Below are 17,834 nucleotides of genomic sequence, written 5' to 3'. Positions count from 1 at the left end.
ATGTGTGCACCAACAGTGCTCATTTTCTTCTTTTAAACGAGAAAACCAAATAATTAAATAAAGCGCATAAAATTTGAAGAAAATCAAATAACTGTAATTCGACCAACATCTACTCGGAAAAATAGTCATAAAACATGAATTGGGTAGAAATATCTATAATGAACAAGCAATTGATACTACAAATGCAGAAAAGCCGTTATACACATAAAGGAAATAAATTTTAAAAGTAAACAAATAAAAATTGAAATATTAAATCGTCCAGACAGAATAAAAAACATTCCATAAAAACACTGGTAATTCTAGTAACTTTAAATAAATTCAATTGAAATTTTGCAACTTGGAGATACAGTCGGACATGAGGATAATTCTTCTATAATCAAACTGTTTTTCAGAAGCATTCCATAAGTAGCAAAGCGGATTTTCATGTCTCGTAAGAGAGTTGCATTCTGCAAAATATATTTTACAAATTTAAGATCATTTGTCGAGCCTTGAAAGTTTAGAACAATACATGATCTGAGGTGAGACGAAATGCATTTAGGAACCGAAATTGGGCATTTCCATTCCTTGGTTGAGCTGGTATTCATCCACTGTCCAAGAGATAAAAAATAATATTAATCAAAATATACGGAAAAAGAAAACACCAAGTAAACAAACGAACTACTAATCAAACCTTCCCAATAGAAAGAATTTGAAGCTTGGGACAGTGGCGGAGGAGTTGTAATACACCATCCCAACAATGAAGTGAGCGACGACAAAACACTAGTTCTATATGAACTAAGTTTGGAAACAGTGGAATGACTTTGAAAATAGTATCTTGAGCTATTGATCCGCTGACTGTGAATAGTAAATCAACATTATCAATGCCGTAAAACGGATCCCCTGTTGAATTGATATTCACTCTAACCAACCTGGGAAATGTCAAAGATTTAAACCCTTCTTCTTGTGCAATGTTCGCATTTTGAATGTAGATAGATTTAGCATGTAAATCTTCCAGAATAGGACAAGCAGAAAGAAAATTGATGTAATCATTCCGATTTGTAAAATGAACGGATTTCAAATGCAATGTTTTGAGCGATGGAAGATCAACACACGAAGTATCAATTGCAAGTTGTATGAACTCAAGTTTGAGATGAACAAGAGTTTGGGAGATGAAAATAATGGGATTCAATGTTTGGAAATACAGATTTAGATGTAATTCCTCAACATGACGCTGTTTTGCGGCTTCAAGCCATGCATTGAAGATGTCACAATCACGCTTGTCATTTCTTCCAGACAAACAGTTTAGGCGAAACGATTTGAGAGGTTGGTTGGTTGAAAGAGGAGAGAACATGAAATTGTCGACAAAACGACAGAAGCCGTCGAAGGTCTTTAAGTCTTTGAAGGTTTCATCGTGAAAGTCTAGAGCTGATAGTGAATAGCAGAGTGGGGTCCACTTCTTGGAAAATGCCGTTGCTGTGAATACGAGTTTTGTTGGAAGAAAAGAGAGGATGTGACACAATAACTCGACTGGTAAATTGTTGATTCTATCCATCAAATTGTTTTCATGATCGTAGAGTGCCTGCTACGAAAATATATTTGATTAGTTGCTGTCTATCAATGAAAACTATGATAATTACTACAAGAGTAACTAGCCGGGCACGTCAGCTTTTATGGTTAAAATCACAAATATCATGTTATTTTAACTTTCGATTTCGGTTTTTTTTTATTTGAACACCCAATATTATTATTAGCAACCACAACTCCCAAGCCGAGAAAAAAGGCCCCGAAAAAATAGAATAGAATACCCCAGCGTATAAGCAATACAGGGCGGCCCAATACCGGACAAAACCACACCACCAAAACGTGACAGCACCATGTAAAACACCTACTGTCCTGCCCACATAATAGCGCGCAGCAGCAGCTACTGCAGAAGCAGAAAAACACCCAAAATGAGCGCAACCCATCAGAAGAACAGCAGTAGCCCACATCTGACAGCAACAGCCCCAAGAAACACCAAAAAACAGACAATCCTATCTAAGTAACAATCCCAAGAATTCGAACACCACTCATAATACAAACACGTCGCTATTATCAGCTTACTCATACTCCAATACCAAGCAAGAACCTTGATATTCTCCACCAAATCCTCTATCTCAAAGAAGTAGAGCTATTTAAGAACCGTTTTCAGTTTTTAAACAAGGGAATCTAGCTACAAAGAATTATCCAATCATCAATATGAAAAGACATAGGAAATAGAGTTGCGCAAACCTAACAAGGGATGAACAAATTAACCTGAACCGAAGGAGAAGAAACACTAGATGAAAAAAGCCTCTCTTCTTTTGCTGTGGATGCTTCTCGTTCCCTTCTCCGTTTCTTCATAGCTGAACAAATGAATCAAGGATGGTTGGTTGGAAGGTATTTACATTAAAAGGGCCAACAAGGATAAGAGCCAGACTTCAAACTTTTACTTTTTCGATTGATAAACTCTTATTTAGGTTTTTTTGTTTTAAGGAAACTCTTATTTCGGAGTGGTTTGTTATAGTTTTTTTATTTAAGATGAAAAATAAATCACTCAAGATTATTGAATGCTTTTGTTACAATCTTTTTAAAAAATATATAGGTCAAATACCTATCTGGGTCTTTTAAGTTTCTAAGGTTTCAGATAGGTCTTTAAGTTTAGAGTTTGTTTCTGATAAGTTCTTTCTATCAAATCAACTTTGGCTTAACGGAGGTCGATAGAAATGACCTATCTGAAACAAACTTGAAACTTAAATGACTCATCTGAAACCTTAGAAACTTAAAGGAACTATCCGAAACAAACTTCAAACTTAAAGGATCTATCTGAAACAAACATGAAACTTAAATGACCCGGGGAGGTATTTGGCAAAAAATATATAAACAACTTCAAATGATATTTTTTTTAGAGGAAAGAGAAAATATGTTTTAAAAGATTAAACTAATTTTGTAGAAAAAAAATTATTTTATATAGTTGTATTGTATCCAAACAAACTAAGGCGGGTGTATTGAATTGAGATTTCATATGATTTTAAAATATTTTTTTGTTTTAAAAAAGTTTGTGGTGTTCAATCAAGATTTTAAAGGAATGTAAAACATTCTTGTGGTATTCAATTAGGATTTTCAAGATTTTTTAATGAGTTCAATAAAGTGCACTGGTATTCAATTGAGATTTTGCACAACTTAAAAATTGTCTATTGATATTCAAAATTCTACGGATTTTAATGCATTGTTGTGAGTAATAGATTTTGTGAGACTTTTCTGTCTTCCACACATAGCTATGACATTTTTTTTAAAAGATACATATACACTTTTGAAAAGACATTTTCTTCATTGGCATGCTGGATACAAAATATCGTGGTGATTCGTGACGTAGAACATATGTCATGTAGGTTCTTTGCATTATCTTTTCCTACTCCACTGGGATATACCATCTTCACTTTCAGAAATGCAATGTTTGATATTACAAAATTTTGAAGTGAACTCAAACATTCCATCAATATTTGCACTTCTTCACCTTCCCAAATACTGGTCGATCACAAGTTTTTGGCCAAAGGTGGTCACCAAAGTTGATTCATGGAGAAAAATTCACATTACGTTGTTAACTCTTTGAATCCATCTAACAATAAAACACAAACAACATATAATTAGCCATTGGGGTGTGGTAGTGATAATGGTGGCTTGAGATAACTTGCTGCAATTATGGCCACTGCAAGATTATTTCCTATAAAAAGACCTTAGGTTCAAAGCAACAAAGCTAGCTGAGGCAACAACCGCAAGGATTATTGTAATCGATTGAAGAACACCAACTAGAATAAAAAATTAGAAACTGAAAATTTTATGACAAAGTTTGATATTTTGTTCGATGGATTAGATAAAAATACAAAGTCATTTCATGTTTTATAAATCAATAAAGTCATTTAAAATCTTAAAAGTCTTTGAGTTAAAATCCCTCTAAATCCAAATTATAGAATCCTAATTTTAAAAAGTCTTTTAAAAAATCTTAAAATCCCATAAACTCTTAGAAAATCTTTTAATTAAAATCTTCCAGACTTTTTATGTTAAAATAGTCTTTTAAAAACTCAATCTAATAAATTAGTTTTTAAAAATTAAGTGATTTTTATAACGGTGAAATGCAGTTTATGTGAAATCCACTACTAAAATGCAGTTTTATTGTGGTGAGTGTTGGGAACACTATAATTTCAACACTTACTTTAACTCATGCAGATCCACCATTTTATGTGAAATTCATTTTTAAAGTGTGGTATCCACAAAAATAATGCTAAATATTTTTATACATTTGCAAATGGTCATAAATGACTCAAAGTTTGAGGTCCACAAAATACTTATACATAAATGACTCAAAACCTAAATGCAAGGGAAACCGACGATTTTAGACCAACCGGACCAAAATTGACCCGTATAAACAAATTCTAAAAAGCTTTCAAAATACTGTAAAAAACCTGCGATTTTGCATGGATTTCATGATTTTTTGTGATCTCGGTGCAATTTTACTAGGATTCTGTCTTTCTTTGGAGTCTACAATGGATTTAGATCCATGTAGGTGAATAAATTCGTAAGTCGCAGTTTTGACAACAATGATTAATAATGTTTTTGTAGAAGGATATTCACTCACTTCCTCCCCTTTATAAGACAAAAGCCACAAGGCTCTTGATAAATTATCATACAGTTCGTCTGGCAGGTTGCAGTGCCTTCCTATAAATAATAGACTTCTTATTATGTTTTTGACATGCAAGTTCATCATCAATACAAGTTCATTGTTAATAATGGCTAATAAGTCATCCTCTACTGCCATCGTCTTCCTCGCTTTTCTCTTGCTTGCTGGATCAGGTTATTTGTTATTTATGTCGAGTCGATAGTTTTCTTTCATACTTCTGTTTAGTTTTGTTATTGAATAGTACTTGTTTAATTTATTTTAATGATATTATTATTACATATATTGCAGCATACGCTCAAGATAATTTCGACATTTGGAATCAGTGTGCTCCGGAGTGTGAAGACTCGAGCGGAATTTGTATTACTTGCATTGTTGCCGGTTGGGGATGTCCGACAGGTTGCGTTGAATGGGTTTACGGACCCAGCCTCTGCAATTGTATACCGGAGCGATACTATCCTCGTCTTGATTCTGCTAGTCCTTGAAGATCAGAACTTCATGATGACCAACAACCTAGTATCAAAAAAAAAAAATTAAGAATATGCAAGAACGTGCTAATTAATTTAGACTTATTATGATTTTCATTCTATCTTTGTGTATTTGTAAATTTTGTTATATTGTTTAATAAGCATGCATGTGGTATATGCATAATTTGTGCCATCGACGATGGCTGGTGGGTGAGAAGAGTTGAGTTTCCAACAGTTGACTATTTATGTTGTACCATTTGAATACTATATATAATAATATGATGAATGGTTTTGGATTCATGAATTCAGTGTTTAATTATACCATTTTAAAGTCGATGAAAAAAATTGTATCAATTATCATTAAATTGTTTGTGCAAAACTTATAAAAATGTTATTAGTTCAAACACTACCATATTTTAACTTTATATACTAAACATTCATGTAAAAAATGGTTTTGACTATTTATTTTATGAACATGTATATGTAAAAAATCTTTCAAAAATTTAGGAGTTTAAGCATAATTAAACAAATTTTAATTTAACAAGGACTAAAAACACTAACAGAAAATTTTGTAGGGACTAAAAAGTGTTATTTATTTTTATAGAAACTAAAAACAAAACTGCAGATATTTATAGGGACCAAAAATTTAATTAACCCTATTTATTAAAGTTTTAAAGAAAACAAAGCATAATACAATTTTATTAGTGTCTCTTCATATCTATGTTCTTCATAGGTAATTTTAGTTTTGGTTTCCTTTATTGAATATAGGTTCCATGCCTTGCTATGAATGCAGCAACATAGATTACAAACTTATAACATATAAAAAATCAAGGGTTAATTATGTTTTAAGTCCCTATAAATAGGCGTGTTTTCAACATTAGTCCCTACTTAAATTTTATTAAATTTTTGGTCCCCAACGTTTTTTGCCGTTTGCAAAATTGGTCCTCACCGTGAAATGTTGCTGATTCAGCTAACGAGAAATCACATGTGGCTGCCAGTTCAGATTTTTTTTGTTTGAAGTACAATTAATCTAATACTGGGCCACGACCCGACCCGAGTATGATTATGACCCAGTCTGACCCATAAAAAAAACCAGTTACCATCATCTTCTTCCTCTCTGCCGAAATAAAAAACTCTAAATTCCCAAATTGATTTTTTTTCAAACACTTCAGATCTGAGTTCAAAATTGGAGAACCATGGAACGACAAGGAAGCATAAATCGCCGAAAGAATCGTTTGTACTCAAACAGTGTTACATCTTCTTCAACTCGACCTAGGGGACAAAAATGTGGTTGTGGTATTCGAACCATTTTGATGACAGCTACAAGAGGGAAACATATAGGAAGACAGTTCTGGAGATGTCCATATTGGATGGTACTTATGAAAACGTTTTCATTTTTCTTCTCATTTACCAGTTCTCTTTTCTTTTCATATGTTTTTGTGTTTAATTCTGACATCTGTTAATTGTATGAAGATGAAGGATACTTGCAACATGTTTATCTGGGCTGATGAAGTAGAAGAGATTGATGACACTGATGAGATTGAGGATGTTGATGATGCTGGAGGTAAAGATGTAAGTGTCATTGCTTTAGGAATTGCTGAGGAAGCTAGGAGGAAGAATGTAAAGCTTTACACGAGGTTTAACCAAGAAAGGCTGAAAGGAAAAGTTACCTTGACACTGCTAATTGTGTCATTGATTATCAATCTTGTCCTTGTTATGAAGTTAATGTTCTAAGATTTTAGGTGTTTGTAATGAAGATAAGGTTCTAGACTTTTAGGCACTGCTGATGTATAAAATGATGTATCAGTGGTTTATTAGTAAGAAGTAATGTTATGGTATGAAAATCTTGTAATATTGGTGAGAACAGTAATGTTATGGTATCAATTTATCTTGTCAAAACTTGGTATCGAAAGTGACATGTTATGTTATCAATTTATTTTGCAAATTTATCTTGTAATAAGGTGCATTAAAACATCACAAAAGTAGTGCTCTTTGTAATGACATGTTATGGTATCACTACTTTTTGTTATAATCGCAATAGAGAAAATAATCTTAGATTTTACCTTTGAAACAAATTAATACACACACGGAAGAGCACAAGAATTGATCACAAAATATGCTATAATAGAATAAGAGTAGATCATAAAGCACCAAAACAGTTTGTGCATTAAAATGTGCATTTAAGTATCTTAGAAGTGCACACTAGTACATATAGAAAATAGCATATTGCACCAATTAAGTTCAAAAGGTGCACACCAAAAGGTGCTAGTAAAAAGACAAGTCTTAGTCAACTTAATACAAATAAAAAACAGCATATAGCACCAAAACAGTTCAAAAGGTGCACACCAAAAGGTGCTAGCAAAAAAACATGACATCATAACAAACTACTCCTTTGCTACAATGTCTTCAACATCATCTCTTTTTCCTTTGTTCAACGGCCTAATAATTTCATCTAGCTGGTTTGGTGGAAGTGCCTTCAAGCCATTTAGCATCATATCAACATCATTGGCAGTAGTTTTTGCTTGAGCAGAAGCTGGTTGAGATGTGTTGACAGTCATAGAACTACTACCCAGTTCAACAATCTTCTTTGTTTTTTTTGGCATTGGAACTCCCTTAGACTGCTTCTTACCAGATCCAACAGGTCTCCCCTAAGTAAGAAACAATGATAAATATTTTTAAATCAATTAAAATGAAGAAAAAAAAAACATAATCAATATCAATAAGTTTACTAAAAAGAATCATAATGTATACCCTTTTCTTAGGGGCTACTGCAGATTGGCTACTTTGACTTGCCTGAATTGTTGGTTGTTGGAGTACAACTGCAAGATTGCTTCTCATACTTTTCTGAGTAGTTGGTGCTTGTTCATGGAAAACAACAGCAGGAGTTGCACTAGTCTGAGATGTTTGAGTTGGAACAACAACAGCCGGATTTATGCAGGTTCTTTGATTGTGTCCATAATGCAAACATTTCTTGCATCTGTTAGTAGTGTAACCCCTTTGCCACTTCCCATTCTCCATCCTGTCCTCATCAGGCTCTCTTCTTCTCAGCTTTTTGGGCCTGCCAGGCCCACGCTTGTAGATAGGGGGCAAGACCTCAACAAAATCAGTTTTAGGCCATTTATTCTGCCCATTAATAGGGGATATAACCTGAGCATAGCAATCCTCATAATACACCTTGCTATAGTACTCATGCACATATTGTGCAAGATCATCACCCTTCATCACAATAGTTGCAACAGCATGCCTACAAGGGATCCCAACCAATTCCCAACAGCATGCTCATTTTCTGAAACATCTTCACCCTCAGCAGCAATCCCTTTCCCTTTGTAGTCAGATTTGCCTGCACCAGCACCATAGAGTTCAACACCCTCCACACACCTTGGAGACTCCTCGTTACCTGATTAAAGACACACCAACCCACTTGCATTCAACTTATTCCATAAAAGTCAAATTCCTATACCCCACATGCTTAAATCGAAACTGTTGCAAAACCCTAGTAATAAACAATACCCACATGCTTATATCCCAATAATGTATTACTTTACATGTTTTCACTAACAAAAAGACAACAGAACTGAAATAAAAAAAACGAAAAGATTCATACCATGAGAATCTTCTTCTTCAACCTCGGGACCACCAAGCAAAGTGTCACCACAAAATCGAACCATTGGACCACAAACTAAGATTCCCAAACAGTAGAAGACAACGATCTGAAGTTTTTCGAAAACGGAGAAGGGTATCGAGCGGCTAGGATTAGTGTGGGTAGAGAAAAGTGTAAGAAACTGATAAGATAAGGGTTAAGGGGTTTTTATATTGGAATTTTTAAGGGTTCTTTTAATTAAAAAATATTATTAACCATTTTATTATTTATTGAATAAAAAACAATTGTCTCACGTGTATTATAATTGAAGCCACATGTGATTTTCCGTTAGCTGAATCAGCAACATTTTACGGTGAGGACAAATTTTGCAAACGGCAAAAAATATTGGGACCAAAAATTTAATAAAATTTAAGTAGGGATTAATGTTGAAAACACGCCTATTTATAGGGACCTAAAACATAATTAACCCAAAAATCAATAGTTAAATAGTTAATCTACATCAAAGTTTCGTTTACTCTCTCCTTTATGTTAATTTCGGTGTGAAGGTTGAAACCTCAACTAACCAACTTGGATTAATTTTTCAAATAATTTCTTAGTCCTAAATTATCAATTGAAATAGAGGAGAGTCTCACGTTATGTAAATATTTAAAAAAAAAAAAAAAATTTCAAGCATATTTTACAATTTTATTGCCAAAATCTTAAGGGAGTGCAATAAATGACAATACATAAATTTTACTGCATTGTGTATTTTACATTCCTACTTTATTAGGTGAATACCTTCTAAGAGTTGTTTATAATATCCAGTCTTGCTATAGCATAGTGTGTGTTGACTTTATTGATATGTGGTCATGGCAACACATATATGCACAAGTCTTTAATTTTTGGATTAAGCTTTTAGCAAAACAATATATACATATGCATAACTTGGTAACCGTCAACATTTGCATAACAATCCAGTGTTCACAGCGACATCGATACGAACACATCAAATGAGGAACACTCAACAGTAACAACACACCACATCAATTTCCATTTTCCATCGTGGTCATACGATACATTTGATTTGCAGAAAGGGTTGTTGATGAATTGATACAAACTTCAGGGTATGGATAACTGAAACCATAAGTGTGGTTTAATGATTTTGATAGTCTTGTATGTAAAACCAAGATAATTGTGTAATGATTTTTAATGAAATTATTATTTTTACATGGTTTTAAATAATGATTAAGATGTACATTGAAATTATTACTGAAACCATAATTATGGTTTAATGGTTTTGATAGTCTTCTATGAGAAACCAAAATAATTTTCTAATGGTTTTGTGACGTGTTTATGCAGGGTGCATATGGAAATAACTGGCTATTAAACAAGGGAAATGCTAACCGGTGCCCCCAGGGCACTGGTTAAGGATATGAAAAAGAAAATTATATAGTAATTAATGCATTAAAATTGTGTAATTAATTTATAATAAAGTCAAAAACAGTTTCCTTTTATGGTAATAATTCCCTTTTATGGTATGCTTAACTCGTGCCCTAGAGACACCGGTTAGCAACACCCATTAAACAATTCACGTGTTTTGATAGTCTTCTCTATTGCACGGTGACGTCAAAATTTTAGCAAGTTCAAAACTTTTCGATAGAAAATGTGGCAAAATATTTAACCAGTTTAGGTGAGTGCTTGTTTTATTTTAGGAAAACCATAATCCATTATTTTGTTTAGGTTAATGAATTTTAAGATTTATTTATAGAGTTAAGGATAAGGTCTTTGTTTGTAGCTACTGTGGGTATTTTGGGATTAGTTTCTGGGTTGTTTTTGTGATAGCCTAATTCTCTACTTTGGTTGGTTGTCTTTTTTATGTCTTTAGTTTTGGTTGTGAAGTGAACCTATGACTGATCATCATTTTCTTGATTGCTTATGTGAAGGAAAAAAAAAAGTTAATAGTGTTTTTCACCTCTGTAATATATGTCATTTCTGGTTTTCGTCCTTATAAAATTTTTGGTTTGATTTGCACCCTCGTAAAATTTTTATTTTCTGGAAAACACCTCTAATAGGCCTTTTTCAGAATTTTTTTTCAAGAAATTTTGGTTTTTGAATGGCCTATTAAGGGTGTTTTCCAGAAAATAAAAATTTTACAAGGGTGCAAGTCAAACCGAAAATTTTATAAGGGCGAAAACCGGAAATGATATATATTACAAGGGTGAAAAACACTATTAATCCAAAAAAAAAAAGAAGAAGAAGAAGAAAAAAATATTTTATAGTTGTATTTTTATTTGTGTCGTCTCCTACTGGATACTAATTAGTTTTTAATTCTTTCATATATGTATATTCCTATTTTCTTAATGAATTCCTTCTTTTATTGAAAGAACATGTTGATATGATATTTGCTTGAAAATGTTTTACTACAATTTTATATTTTTCTTTAAAAAAAAAAAGATACATGTACTACAATTCCCTAGATTTTATAAAAGGATACAATTTTATATTCAGGGATTCTATGTGTTACGGTGTAGAAAGTGAAGTATTGATGCGCTATTCGGTTCTCTATTTGTTGAAAATCATAATTTATATTAGGGTTATAGCGTATGTTTGTTATGAGTGAAACTATGATGGTTGGTAACTCTCATTTTTATCTACTCGTTTGTTGTTGTCATGAATTTAGTTGTTTAAGCCTGGTGTTGGGGCTTTATGGCTGATTTATTTTCCTTTCTGAATTTTGAAGTTCTTCCCTTCGTTGTTGGGAGTCTTTAGCGCAAAAGTTGTTTTGATTTTCTGTTGTATTATAGTGAGGCTTATGGTGAGTTGGTGTTTGAAATAATTTGTAGCTTAAGATATTTAAGCAAGAATTAAATTCATTTTCTCTTGTACTCTGAATTTCGAAGACGAAATTCTTTTAAGGGGGTAGAGTTGTAACACCCCAAATTTCTTATCAAAAATATTTTGATAATATTAAAGATAAATTATTATTGTGCATGTATATATATATATATATATATATATATATATATATATATTTGTGGTTGTGATTTTTAGATTGCTACTACTTTAAGAATACTATCTTTTTATTGATGATTAGATCTAGAATGTTTAAGCTTATTTTTAATTTATAAAACTGATGATCATGTGAGTTCTTTATATTAAATAAATAATATAGTAAAATTATGAGAGATGTTGGAAGATAGTGCTAGTGTTTATATCCTAATATGCCTTTATGTACCTCACTTAATTAACTTATTCCAACGCACACCTTAATCTAAGAAGCTTGATCCATCAGCATATGTATGTATATGATCCAACAACCCATCCCCTTCTCAAGGCCGTAATACTAGTAAGCATGCCCCTTGTATATACGTATATATATTTATACACTATAAGTCGCTAACTTAATAGCCAATAGAGATCGGCGATGACAATATGTACAAATAAAGGAAACCCTAGACATAAGAGAGTGAGAGAGGTCTTTGGTAAAACATCATCGTATTGCAAAGAGAGAAGACCTCATAGAGATAGGATCTAGCTTTGAGGAAAAGGATCAATTAAGCTACTTTCTTTCACAAGTCGCTAGGCTGGAGAAAAGAAGACACAATTGTTAAACTGTTTAGATTTATCGCTGCCCTTGAGTTGGATGTCTACTGTGAAGGCTTCAATTCAGGTATGGGGTGAGAGAGAAGAGTTCGAGATCATGAGTGTAAATTAAACTGAGATGAAGGGGAAAGTCGTATTTCCCAAAGTTTGTTCGGGCTTACCGCGACGGTTGTAGCCCTTGGAGAGAATAATTAATTTAATGTGTAAATTTAGAAGTGCGAGGTTAAAAGATGAATTAGAAACATTATTGGGGTGTTGTTTGATTTAAATTATGTGAATGGTATTTGATGTCAATAATAAATTTTGTGCATGCGCTCATGTTTGATTTGCCACAATTATTTGAATTGATAAATTATGTATATTAATTGATTGAATAACTAGTACAAGATAGTTGATGTTTAGTAGATAATTGTTTTGCTTCTGCCAATTTGGTGCTATAGAAATTAATTATGGGCTAATCTATGAGTGTAAGGATTGTGTCTACTGTTCCTTGTAAAATGTTGTGTTCCACATCTGTATGAAATTGGCTATAGTGGTATTCTAAGAAATATTAAAAATGTCTTAGATTTTATATACATTTTTTTTTAATAAATCCACTTCTATATTGTTGTCAAGAGTCATCAATCTGTTTGTTTTTCTATGCAAATGACGAGGCTTAAAATAGTTTGATGATGAGAATAATGATGTCGATTAAAATTTGTGGTGTGAATGATGATGTATTTTCATGATGCCGATGGTTTCTATGATGATGATGTCAGTGGTGATGATTTGTGTGCTTGTATTAGAGTCGTGCATTTTAGGAGGACTCTTGCATTCATAGGTGGAATATGTGACTATGTGTATATGTGTAATACTTGTCGAATTTAATTCCTTGCGTTCATATAGAGTCTAGAGCATAAGTCTTGCATATGTGGGAGAAAAGTTCACTAACATACTTCTGGCAACTATGTTGAGAAAAGTCCTATAACATATCTCTAGCAACTATGTTGAGAAAAGTCCACTAATATAACTCTGGCAAAACGATGAGTAGGTGTGGTACCACATTCATATAGGTCTTAGGATTGAGTTTATATGCATAAAAATTGATGATGATTTGTATTTGGTGAATAAGTGTAACTACGTGAAACGATAAAGGTGATTGTATGTCGATGTTCTTATGAAGATGGTTATTGGTGACTATATGTGTTGCGACTATTTTTGAATTGAATTTTGACATTGTGTTTGTGAAGATCTTGGTTCTTATGTTGTATTGATATTCTTTTTTTTACTAACTTGGATTGAGTTGATCTAGTATATTCTTCAAGTTTAGAATATTATGTTTGTGATGTGATATGACTTTGACTTAATTGCTTACGTGTTCTTCTCATTATTTTATATTATTACATGTTCTCGAAACTCACCCCTTCGTTGTTTGTGTTTGCTCGCTTGGCCCTGTGGTCGCGAAACCGTAGTTCTATAGGTTATGAGTCTTGGAGTCAAGTACACGTTGTCTGTTAATTTGGGAGAAAGCACCGCTCTGATAGTGACACGGGAAAAGGGATATGCTTACTTATTTAGTTTTGTATAAGAAAACCATTGTTTATGATGTAAAAGAAAGTATTTTCAAAAGAAAAAGATTCGGTGTTAATATTATTATAATTTTCAAGGAAGTGAAATGTGAATTATGTTTGCTATGAGTCAATGTGGTATCTTAAATCTTGTGGAAAAATTCTTATATTAGTTTGAAAGTTTTTATTTGACACTCCCCGTTACGAATATTACTCAATTTTTGAATAAATAATAGTAATACTACCTCCGTCCCTAAATATAAGACCCTTTTGAGAATTTTTTTGTCTCTTATTATAATACCCCTTTGTTATTTCCAAGTGCATTAATTTTTCACCATCATACCCCTATTTATTTTGTATATTTTTCTTCAATCAATATTAAAAACTATATTGAAAACATAAATTAACTCTCTCTCTTAAGGATAAAATTGTAAAGTAATTACCAACAAATTTATTATCACTATCAATTTTCTTAATTCTCGTTATTTTTAATAAAAGGCCCTATAATTAGGGACAGATGTAGTAATTATTATGAGATTTAGGGGGTCACAACCCAAGTGCTTTCCACATATGTGTGGTGCAGCATTCTCCGTACACAAATTGTCTTTACCAAAAAAAGAAAAACAAAATATGTTAGTCATTTGGTTCAAGTTATTTATTTGTTAAGGAGCTTTCCTTCAAAAAAAATTATTTGTTAAGGAGCTCGATATTATTTCAACAACCAATAATTTTGTTTCACATAGAGATTAGTCATTGTCAACACATTTTATGGTCTTCCATTCCCGACACATCAAATTTATATCTTTAATGAAATTTGATATCTAGCTCAAGAGAACCATGCATTGAACCTTTTTTGTTGAAAACATTTAGAACAAAGATTATGTTGCACAAATTCCATCTGAAAATTTATATTTTAAGTTTATATATCAATATATCTTATAAAAAAGAAGTTTAATATATCAAAGTAAATATTGAATAAATAAATTTATCTCAACTTAATAGGTATAGTTCAATTGGTTAGACAATGTTGAGTTTGTAGGTGGATGATGGTGGTTTGATCTATACATAACTCATTTTTTAAAAGGGACAAAGAGCTATAAATTGTGATATAAGTATATCATACATGGAGATTATCAAATTAAAATATGAAGCTTACAGGGATATTATAGATATTACAAAGTCATGGTTTCCTACCAAATTAAAACCGAAAATCATATCATCCGCCACTACCTAAATACACGAGTTTACATAGATACCTCCCTTTAGTCAAATAAAATTGATGTATTTAGTTCAAATACATAAAATAGAGAGTATAGCGTGAAGTCTCTCAGGTTTTAGCAAAGGATATCACCAATGGATAAATACAAGATTCTGATTTCTGACAGCAAATGTATCACGAGGCATATCAGTTAGATTATTGACAACGTGTTAAACATATTACAGTGATGCAATTTGCAGAAATTTTCAAACTCCATTCCAAAGTCAAGATTGTACTGATAGGTCCGCAAGTGCATGGAAATATCGGTTTTAGTATAAAAGATGTCGAATCCCACAGAGACCAACGTCAAGTACCGTTATATATTGTCACATTGTTTATCTAAGGCGATGCAAATTAATTTGGTTGCAAAATTTGGAAAATAACTTGTTTTTAATTACTTTAAATGACGAGAGCCCGAAATATAATTTGTGCCGACTGTGAGTGCTTGTTAAGTTATATATTATTATTGTAACAGGACAATATTTTCACGCGTAAAAAGAATTAAATTAAAGGGGTCGCCAGCTTTCGTGTGTACAACACCGAATTTTGACTTTGTAAACTATTCGACCGCTTTCGCGTGTACGCCTTACAACTTCAAAACTCCGTTTGTGAAAACTAATCAATTTACATGCCGAAGAGTTATTTTTATTAGAAATTTTAATTTAAAGGTACCGTCGGCTTGATTTTGGTCTTGAGGATAAGATTTTGTCATTTGTGGTGAAACATTCTTTGATTGCATTTTGGTTGGAAATAATAAGTGCAGGGTATGCTCCTAAACGGATTTGGAAGATAGGACCATATTTGTCAGAAAATGAAGCAAAGATTCTTGCAAGAGGGATTTGTTTTCCTAGTAGATGGAGGTGACCTATTAAAGGTAATGCATATAATGGTTCTGGTGGTTTCATACCCTTGAATTTGTTACTAGGTTTTTTGATCTTCCATATGTTGTATATAAGCACTAAAAGTATAGCTAGTACTGTATTTATTGGTTGTGAAAGGAAAATATCCATTTTTGAGGGAGTATAGATGTTTCGCATGATTTTTGACAAGAGAGCTATCATGGTGTTCTTATAGTGGTTAATTTGAAAAATTAATGCATTGAAATGGAGTGCAAGACATGTGAATAATAGAAATGTTACGTTGACTTTATTTTTTTATGTCCAACATAGCATCGTATCATATTTATATACATTCTGTGTTAACTAATCGCCCTAAAACAACCTCTTTAGATTGGCCTGATAGTGTTTGCTTAAAATTTTGAAGAATTTTTTTCTCAAGATCTTAAATTCGATTCTTTTGAGTTAGATGAATTACTTTGACTTCTTAAAATAAAACTAATTGCCCCAAAAAAAATTCATAGGTAGCAAAAGGCCATACACTTAAGCAAATGTAAGAAGATTGTTCAATATAAACACTTAACAAATGCTCATAAATACCTAAAACATGTTAAACGGTAGTTAATTGTCATTTGAGTATTTTTTAATCAATCGATTTAAAAAGTATCCGAAAAACAATTACCAAATCGCCAGGCGCTGTTCAATCTTTTTCTAACCCTACCAAAAAACACTCGACCACATCATGCAAATTGCAGACAAATAATATTTCTAAAAAGGTCAACTGCGGAATTAATGGAAGGGATTTTGCTGGTGTTACAAAATGCACACTCAAGAGATGGGAAGTAATCCAAAATTAATAGTAGTCAAACTGAGGCGAAGAGTAATGTGGGAATTTTGAGCTGTAATCGCAGCAGACAACTAATATTTCTCCCCGCCCACGTGCAATTAAAAATGTCATCTCCTAGTCTTAAATTAAGTAAGTCATTTGCTCGTTTCATATTTCATATATTTATTAAGAAAAATATATATGTGAATGAGAGAGAAAAATGGTTTTAAATTTTTTTGTTTAAGTATTGGTGTATTTTCCATTATTATATATGTAAAGTGGAATATATTGTATTGAAAAAGATGAATGAGAAATTAATTAGTGTTATAATTGAAAAAAATAATTAATATTGCATCGAAAAGTGAAATGGATGGTTATATTAGGATAATATTTTTTAACAAAAAGATCACTTATTAAGGGACCGAGAGAGTATATGCCAAGCAATTGCAATCAAATATTATTAGCTTCATAAATTATGAATTGTTTGGAAGAAGTGAAGTTTGATTTCTAAGTATAACAACTACTTTAAGACGGAATTTATATATCTTTTTGTCGAATTTTGAATTACCATAATCTTTTTCTACCGGTAACCCTTGATTAACAGAAGAAAAAAAAGTTAAATATATAGAAAAAAAAACTATAATTTTCTCTCATATGAGATGCTTCATACTCCCCTCACCTCTAAGATGCTTAATTTACACTCACCTCCCGTCTTATAGATTTTATAATATAAAATTTAATTTTAATTAGATTATTTTATCAATTTTAATCAGCTGTCCAATATTTTATTTTATTTTTATGAAATTTAATATTTATATTTTATTTTATATTTTTTTTACAAGTCAAAATGAGATATATTACGAACAACTGAGTATCCTTAATAGCACACAATGTACCAATAAAGACATTAAAAATATACAAACGATCAAGTCACAAAGAAAGCGAAAAAACAATAATTAGTTGATGCCCTGACAAACAAAAAATATATTCTCTATGATCTTCATTCAATGATAGCATCAACTATTGTTTATATATTTCATGCAATAAT

The 17,834-nt window shown here is 32.0% G+C and overlaps 3 protein-coding genes across 3 annotated transcripts; 2 read left to right on the top strand and 1 right to left on the bottom strand.

Annotated features, from left to right (window-relative positions):
- Positions 1 to 664: 664 nt before the first annotated feature.
- LOC25495688 (putative F-box/LRR-repeat protein At5g41840) lies at positions 665 to 2,358 on the bottom strand. The gene is made up of 3 exons (XM_039826891.1): positions 2,272 to 2,358; positions 1,869 to 1,967; positions 665 to 1,558 (listed from the first exon to the last, which is right to left on the bottom strand). Exons 1-3 carry the CDS (start codon positions 2,356 to 2,358, stop codon positions 665 to 667), a joined length of 1,080 nt encoding a protein of 359 aa, XP_039682825.1.
- A 2,377-nt stretch (positions 2,359 to 4,735) lies between these two features.
- LOC25495687 (uncharacterized) lies at positions 4,736 to 5,198 on the top strand. Its single transcript, XM_013595915.3, has 2 exons — positions 4,736 to 4,845; positions 4,961 to 5,198. Exons 1-2 carry the CDS (start codon positions 4,782 to 4,784, stop codon positions 5,152 to 5,154), a joined length of 258 nt encoding a protein of 85 aa, XP_013451369.3. The 5' UTR covers positions 4,736 to 4,781; the 3' UTR covers positions 5,155 to 5,198.
- Positions 5,199 to 6,269: 1,071 nt separating this feature from the next.
- Positions 6,270 to 7,061, top strand: LOC112422466 (uncharacterized). Its single transcript, XM_024785376.2, has 2 exons — positions 6,270 to 6,509; positions 6,610 to 7,061. The coding sequence occupies exons 1-2, from the start codon at positions 6,333 to 6,335 to the stop codon at positions 6,868 to 6,870; spliced, it is 438 nt and encodes a 145-aa protein (XP_024641144.1). The 5' UTR covers positions 6,270 to 6,332; the 3' UTR covers positions 6,871 to 7,061.
- The last annotated feature ends 10,773 nt before the right edge of the window (positions 7,062 to 17,834 follow it).

The sequence above is a fragment of the Medicago truncatula genome, chromosome 6 (genome assembly GCF_003473485.1).
Source record: "Medicago truncatula cultivar Jemalong A17 chromosome 6, MtrunA17r5.0-ANR, whole genome shotgun sequence".
Lineage (NCBI taxonomy): Eukaryota > Viridiplantae > Streptophyta > Magnoliopsida > Fabales > Fabaceae > Medicago > Medicago truncatula.
The sequence above is the reverse complement of the archived record's forward strand: the minus strand, read 5'-3'. Positions and strand labels throughout refer to the sequence as shown.

What these genes read in the sequence shown, in the direction of transcription:
- LOC112422466 (XM_024785376.2), top strand. Translation starts at nt 6,333, where the DNA reads ATGGAACGACAAGGAAGCATAAATCGCCGAAAGAATCGTTTGTACTCA. An exon ending in GGAGATGTCCATATTGGATG is followed by an intron (nt 6,510 to 6,609) that starts GTACTTATGAAA and finishes AATTGTATGAAG; the next exon opens with ATGAAGGATACTTGCAACAT.
- LOC25495688 (XM_039826891.1), bottom strand. Translation starts at nt 2,358, where the DNA reads ATGAAGAAACGGAGAAGGGAACGAGAAGCATCCACAGCAAAAGAAGAG. An exon ending in TTTCTTCTCCTTCGGTTCAG is followed by an intron (nt 1,968 to 2,271) that starts GTTAATTTGTTC and finishes TGTTGCTGTCAG; the next exon opens with ATGTGGGCTACTGCTGTTCT. An exon ending in GCTATTATGTGGGCAGGACA is followed by an intron (nt 1,559 to 1,868) that starts GTAGGTGTTTTA and finishes TTTTCGTAGCAG; the next exon opens with GCACTCTACGATCATGAAAA.
- LOC25495687 (XM_013595915.3), top strand. Translation starts at nt 4,782, where the DNA reads ATGGCTAATAAGTCATCCTCTACTGCCATCGTCTTCCTCGCTTTTCTC. An exon ending in TCTCTTGCTTGCTGGATCAG is followed by an intron (nt 4,846 to 4,960) that starts GTTATTTGTTAT and finishes CATATATTGCAG; the next exon opens with CATACGCTCAAGATAATTTC.